Source organism: Lactuca saligna, chromosome 1, assembly GCF_052625555.1.
Source record: "Lactuca saligna cultivar CGN05327 chromosome 1, ASM5262555v1, whole genome shotgun sequence".
Classification (NCBI taxonomy): Eukaryota; Viridiplantae; Streptophyta; class Magnoliopsida; order Asterales; family Asteraceae; genus Lactuca; species Lactuca saligna.
Genome location: NC_136417.1, coordinates 31,008,468 through 31,015,013, shown reverse-complemented (window position 1 = coordinate 31,015,013; position 6,546 = coordinate 31,008,468). Strand labels below are relative to the sequence as shown.

At 33.6% G+C, this 6,546-nt stretch overlaps 2 protein-coding genes across 5 annotated transcripts; one reads left to right on the top strand and one right to left on the bottom strand.

The window, feature by feature from the left end:
- Positions 1 to 627: 627 nt before the first annotated feature.
- LOC145031089 (25.3 kDa vesicle transport protein SEC22-1) lies at positions 628 to 2,486 on the top strand. Of its 3 annotated transcripts, none has more exons than XM_078979594.1 (6): positions 628 to 841; positions 1,258 to 1,460; positions 1,541 to 1,701; positions 1,783 to 1,929; positions 2,019 to 2,095; positions 2,194 to 2,486. In XM_078979594.1, the coding sequence occupies exons 2-6, from the start codon at positions 1,273 to 1,275 to the stop codon at positions 2,275 to 2,277; spliced, it is 657 nt and encodes a 218-aa protein (XP_078835720.1). In that variant the 5' UTR covers positions 628 to 841; positions 1,258 to 1,272; the 3' UTR covers positions 2,278 to 2,486. The 3 variants fall into 3 exon arrangements, with proteins under 3 accessions (XP_078835720.1, XP_078835711.1, XP_078835702.1); XM_078979585.1 differs by having other exon boundaries at positions 1,227 to 1,460; XM_078979576.1 differs by having other exon boundaries at positions 1,147 to 1,460.
- Positions 2,487 to 2,521: 35 nt separating this feature from the next.
- Positions 2,522 to 6,199, bottom strand: LOC145031077 (protein PHYTOCHROME-DEPENDENT LATE-FLOWERING-like). Of its 2 annotated transcripts, XM_078979557.1 has the most exons (11): positions 5,742 to 6,199; positions 5,288 to 5,330; positions 5,126 to 5,190; positions 4,972 to 5,055; positions 4,805 to 4,885; positions 4,585 to 4,734; positions 3,927 to 4,504; positions 3,581 to 3,810; positions 3,369 to 3,511; positions 3,250 to 3,288; positions 2,522 to 3,178 (listed from the first exon to the last, which is right to left on the bottom strand). In XM_078979557.1, the coding sequence occupies exons 1-11, from the start codon at positions 5,892 to 5,894 to the stop codon at positions 2,654 to 2,656; spliced, it is 2,091 nt and encodes a 696-aa protein (XP_078835683.1). In that variant the 5' UTR covers positions 5,895 to 6,199; the 3' UTR covers positions 2,522 to 2,653. The 2 variants fall into 2 exon arrangements, with proteins under 2 accessions (XP_078835683.1, XP_078835690.1); XM_078979564.1 differs by lacking the exon at positions 3,250 to 3,288.
- Positions 6,200 to 6,546: the final 347 nt, after the last annotated feature.

Sequence of the window (6,546 nt, the reverse complement as noted above, 5' to 3'; positions counted from 1 at the left end):
CGAACCAAATGAAGTTTGGTTCATTTGATTCGAGTTATTTGGTTTTCAGTTAATTTGGTTTGCTTAACCGAATAATGATACCTTATTCGGTTTGGTTTTTTGTTAAATTTTCATTGTTTTGGATGACTTTTTTAGTTATTAACCAATAAAAAGTTATAATTGTTTTATATTTTGCATTAAAAAACAAAAATAAATTAACCAAATAACCTTTAGTTGTTTATTTAATTTTCATATAAAATTAAAATTATATTAACCTATCACTACAATTTTGAATATAATATTTTATAAATCAATATAGTTTTTTTTGTTTGGTAATAGTTTAGTAACTTTTTTTCTTTTAGTTTTAATATTTATTTTTACATATTGAATTTTATTCGGTTTAACCGTTAAACCGAACATAATAAACCATAACCAAATAAATCGAATTTTATTTGGTTTGGTTATTGTTAAATTTAAAAAAAAATAAAAAAATAAAAAATAAAAAATAAAAAATAAAAAAAAAACCGAACCGTTTTAATTGAAAACCGAATAACACCCCTAATCGGAATTACAAAACTTAAAAAATACAATCTCAAATTTAAGGAAAAAAACGATGTTAAATTAAAATTTTGATTTAAACTGACTTCTTCTATTTGGGTATTCTGCGTTTCTTCGTAGAGTCGTTCTCCTACTGTATCCCCAAATATCAATTGCCCTTCCAAAAACCCTATTATCGTCTTCGATTACCATTCAATTTTTTAGGATTTTGAACATTCTCGTTGTATATCAAATTTATATCCGTAGATACGATCCACTATAGATTGGATCATCAAAACGCATGATAAGTACTTGAATAATTCAGGTAATTTTTCTGTTTCTTATTCTATATGTTTCAACTATTCTTATTTGCATTAGAATTTTTCTCGGATGAATATGAAATTATACTCATCTGAATCGAGTTGAGTATCAGTATATGCTTGATCTCGATTCTAATTCATCCATAAAGGTTAATTCCTTGCTGCTTGGGTTGTAATTGTTCTTTAAATCTCTAATGTGTTTGATCGGAGTCAACTGCTCGTTTGATCTTGGTTTCTCTATGTCTAATTGATGATACTACTATTTCTTTTCCTTCAAAACGATTGATCTATTAAGCGTTCAATTATATAGGGCGTCTTTGTGAAGAACCTGCGTTAGCATCTCAAACAAATTTCTATTAGCTTAATCTGCTGTAAAACTCTTGACGACAGATCTGTAAACGAATGCTTGTGTGATTGATAGCTTCTCAAAGTAAAGATGGTGAAGCTGACAATGATTGCTCGTGTCACTGATGGCCTTCCGCTAGCTGAAGGACTGGATGATGGGCGTGATATGCAGGATGCAGAGTTCTACAAACAGCAAGTCAAGGCATTGTTCAAGAACCTTTCAAGGGGACAAAACGAAGCCTCAAGAATGTCTATCGAAACTGGCCCTTATGTTTTCCAGTATCCTTCATTTACTCTAAACTTGATTTCTCCTTTCTACTACTTTCAAATTGTCCCATTCCTTAACCTAGTTTTATCAGCTATATAATTGAAGGGCGAGTATGTTATTTGACAATGTGTGATCGTGCTTATCCAAAGAAACTTGCCTTCCAATATCTTGAAGATCTAAAGAACGAGTTTGAACGTGGTTATGAAAATCAAATCGAAACTGCTGCAAGGCCATATGCTTTCATTAAATTCGGTAACTTTACCTGTTCTATATTTCATTTACAGGTAATCTCATTATGTTAACTAACACTCTGTTCTTCCATTTGTTGAATAGATACATTTATACAGAGGACTAAGAAACTGTATCAGGACACAAGAACTCAGAGGAACATTTCTAAGCTGAATGATGAACTCTATGAAGTTCACCAGATTATGACTCGTAATGTGCAGGAAGTTCTTGGTGTTGGTGAAAAATTGGACCGTAAGTTTTTTCTCTTTAGCCTTGATTTTTAGGGTTCTTAGTTGAAAAATCTATTATTTCTTATCCTAAATTAGATTTATAAACTGCAGAGGTGAGTCAAATGTCAAGCCGTTTAACATCAGATACTCGTGTATATGCTGATAAAGCAAGAGACTTAAATCGACAGGTTGGTTATAATTTGATGAGATCTTTATTCTTGAAGAATATAATTTTGGGGTGTAAATGTTAAAACCTTATGTTGTGTGTGTGTGTGTGTGTGTTTAGGCTTTGATCAAGAAGTGGGCACCTGTTGCAATTGTCCTTGGAGTTGTTATCATACTGTTCTGGCTCAAAGGGAAGATATGGTGATATATCATGGCATTGGCATGGAAATGTTCTTCCATTTTTAATTAGTTCCATTTACAGAGGGGTTTTAAGTTAATTTCTGTTGCGTTATCCATCTGCACCTTCAAATGGAAATTTTTGTTTTTATATGAATTTGTTCTCTTATATTATGTCTGTAATGTTTTTTTATCAAACTCTTTTAAATTTATTCTTAACATACCCCTTTTATTTAACAGTTAGTATTAAATACTATAATTGCAACAAAACATGAAATCAATCCAAACTTTATTTAAAGTATACTGAACCAAGCATTTGAGTTCTTATCATTTTGACCTACAAATGTACTTGTCAAAAAGTTGCATAGCTTTTTACAAACTGAGATCTGATATCTCTCAACAGTTCACAAATCCATCCTACCACTCATATGAGAGTGATGTGGCATTCCAATAGATTGAGGTGGCAAATGCAACTGGTTCATATACGGGTTCCTTTGCATAGGATTCATACCAATACCATGATAACCCATCACTGGAAAACCAGTGATATTACCAGATTGCCCTCCAGTAACATGTGTTTTACTTTCATGTACCATCCTGTTAGCCATGATAGCAGCAGCCTGTGCTTGTGTTAGTTGTCCCATTCCCATCATCATCATCATCTTCTTCTGATTTTGAGCTTGTTGCTGTTGGTGTAAGATCTGAAGTTGTGGTGGCAACCCCTTATAATCACCCAAGTGGTGAATGTTTGAATTCGAATGAGGCAGTGGATTTGATGATCTTTGGAGGTGGTGTTGATGATAAAGAGATGATTGTTGTTCAGCTTCAAGAACTGGTTGAATCTCAGTTTTGACCAAGTGTCCACGACCAGTGTTGGGTTGACCACCCTGGACATGGTCAACTTCTACATGATGTCCCTCACGCAACATCTGCATCAACAAAATTATAAACAAATTGCTAATTTCTAAAGAAAATGTCATGAACTCGATGACATACATACCTGGGAGCAGAACTCTGCTGCAAACAAGTCCGCAGTACGCTGTTTGACCAAGTCAAACCGTAACACAGAATGATGTCAAAATTAAATAAAATTTAAAACCAAAAAAAAAAAGTACTCACTGTATTCGGAAGTGTATGAAGAAGTTGTTCTTCTGCCAAGTCATCAGAATCATCCAGCTCACCATAATGCACTGCGACAGTGCCACCACTTGTTTTTTCAGATAACATCAGTCTAGTTCGCAACTTGGGAACCAATCCATTTTCTGAATAAATAAATGATGAACAAATCATATAATAATTAAGGGCTACTTGAGTACAAATTTTCTAGTAACCTTGTGACACATAACCAGCCTTGACGAACTTCAAAATCCTAGTCTTGCAGACGTTCATGCTCCCACCCACAAGTGACATGGACAGTGGCATTTTACTTTTACATGTTTCATCTTTCAAACTGTTGTCGTTATCCTCATCATTCAAAAGACAATCAAACAGCTGTGGAATTGAAAAACGTCTACTTCTTTTGTATCCATCCATATTCTTCTTTTTTCTATTCCGCCTAACCCTGAAACACTAACAATAAATCAAAATATGCTCAAATTACCACATATATATATATATATATATATATATATATATATATATATATATATAATTCAGAGACAGAAAAACAAATGATACCTTACACCCAACATCTGGAGTTTGGAAAATCTATCAAACACACTTCTATCAATCTCTTTTCCAACATTAGAAGGAGACCCTACTCCACTTATCGCCGCCACTTGTCCATGGTGGTGCCGCTGCATGCCGCCAACTGGGTCTTGTTTCACAGGCATGTTTTTCCAGCGGGATTCAGGTGCTTCAATACAATCCATGTGTGATGATATCCGTTGTGTTTGATTGCTATAAACACATGTATGATTTGACTTTGACCTAGCTCTCTGATTTACATTCCCTATGGAAGACAAGTTTCCATCTTCATTTCCCTTCTTACCATGAACAGGAGGCATAATCGAGCTTAAACTATCACTGGTTTTAGGCCTATTTTCTGGAACATTCACATTATCAAGCTTCCCCTGTATCTGATTCTCAGATACAGTAACAACTCCATATATTTGCCTCAATCTCTTCTTTCTTATATCAGGAATATTCAGATTTAGATTTAAGGAAGTTGGCTCCTTACAGAGTCTGTTTAAGTTTGGAGTCGGATCTAGACAAAGTGTTGGTTTTAGGGCTTTTAATATCCGCGACTCCGCTTCCTGGAATCCGATTTTGGATTAAAATGTTAGATTCTTGTGTATTTCTTTTAAAGAAATTGGAAAGTGTATCGAATGTTTACCAATAAATCACCATATGTCCAAGCACTATCAGAAAACTGATCCATATCTTTCACCACATTATTCAATGACATCTTAAGAGATACTTTGGTAATACATGGAGAAACAACTGTAGAAAGACCATTAACTCCTTGTTCACAGAAGTCTCGCACCTTCAATAATTTCAGAAAAAATGGAAATTTTTTAAATAAAACAAAAAAAGTATGAATTATGATTACTTGCCTCGCACACAACTGCTCCATTACTGAATTTGAAAGGTATATGATCCAAAAAATATGCAGGAAGTCTTCCACATTCGATTGCCTTCAAGTATACAAGAGAAGTAATTAATGAAAGGAATGAAAGGAAAAGTTACTTCAATATGAATACAGTTAAAACAAAATACTTACTGCAAACAGATTTTCAGATGTCCTATCATAAGGGAACAAAAGCTTTGGGTCATTTTGTACAGCATTTTGATGGACAATGTTAACCTAAAAGTACATGCAGAAAGGAGTTAGTAGTAAATGGAATGTAATATAAGTTAAAGAATCCAAAACAAACCTCGGATGGGTTTTTGATTGTATATCCATCTGGGAAGATGTTTAATATAAAGGATACTTCTGCATCTAAGAAACATAAAATGGAAATTTAGAGAAACATATCTGCAAAGGGAAATAGTTTTAAAGAAAGAATGCAAGTAAATATTTCATGATGCCAAAATACCTAAAATTCCAGCAACATCGTCATCATCCTGGGTGTCATCAATCTATATAAAGAATAATGTAGCTTTCATTATCGATCTTTCACAAAATTATTTGAACTGCAAAATTATAAATGGTAGAACGCATACTACTAGCAAGTATAAACTTTCTAATAATCATCAATTTTGCTAGATCATAATTCATAAGCATGTCGGTGAAAAGGGAGTTTTACTGAAATTCATCCATGCAAGATATATTACTATATTCTATACAATCTATTCAAACAAAATAGATACTAACTACTTGGAGCAATTCATAAATCCAATGATTCAAACCGATTAAATGTCTCTATACTAATAAATTTTGGGCTAAAAAATCCGTGGGACAGAGTACAATTAACACAAACCAGTTACGATCCTCTCTAAAAGAGCGTTAACTGATACTTAATTTGAACAGGGAAAGAACAATCTATATACCGATCTCTTTCGCGTACTAGGGGGGTGAATATGAGGAAGTTGAGGAGGAGCATCAACTTTGTGATTGTCTTCTAGAGCAGAAGAAGGGGATTCAGGTTTGGGTTTTAGGCGAAATCGGGTACCTTTCTTTGACACCTTGAAAGAAACCGCCATTGTAATACGGAAATTGGAGGGGAAAAAACTATATTTGTCAGTTGTGATCGGAGTGTTTCACAAGTGCATCGATAAACCCCGGCGATGAAACCGTATGAGGGTTCGTAATTACAACACCGTCGCCATAGATGGCGGAAAGTCCGAGATTTGAATTAGATGGGCGATTTGGGGTTTTTGAAAGGAGCGAGTGATGCAACTAACTAATGTTTGGATTTTAGAGTTGGATTCTGCATGTATTTTCTTCAACCCTTCGCCCCCAAGTTTCATACTTATCCCACGACAAATATAAAAAATAAATAACTAAAAAAAAATAAAAAAGAAAAAAAAAACACATATATATCTATCATTTTAATACAGAGTAAATTTGGTCATTTAGCCTTAAAGTATTTTTTTTCTTGGAATAGTTTTTACGAAACATTTTTTCTTATGGTACCTCATGAGCTAACATTGCACACAAATGATCTTTATGACTAACACCGTTAATAAATTATGTTAGGTGATTGTAAATGATGAAAATATCTTTTGTTTTTTTTAACACAAATGATCGCTCTCTCTCACACACACATACACAAAGTTGTTTGAAGATTCGTTCATTGCCTAGCCAAATTCCTTTTCAGCAAAACTAATATTCGCATGAGTAAAATGAACATCA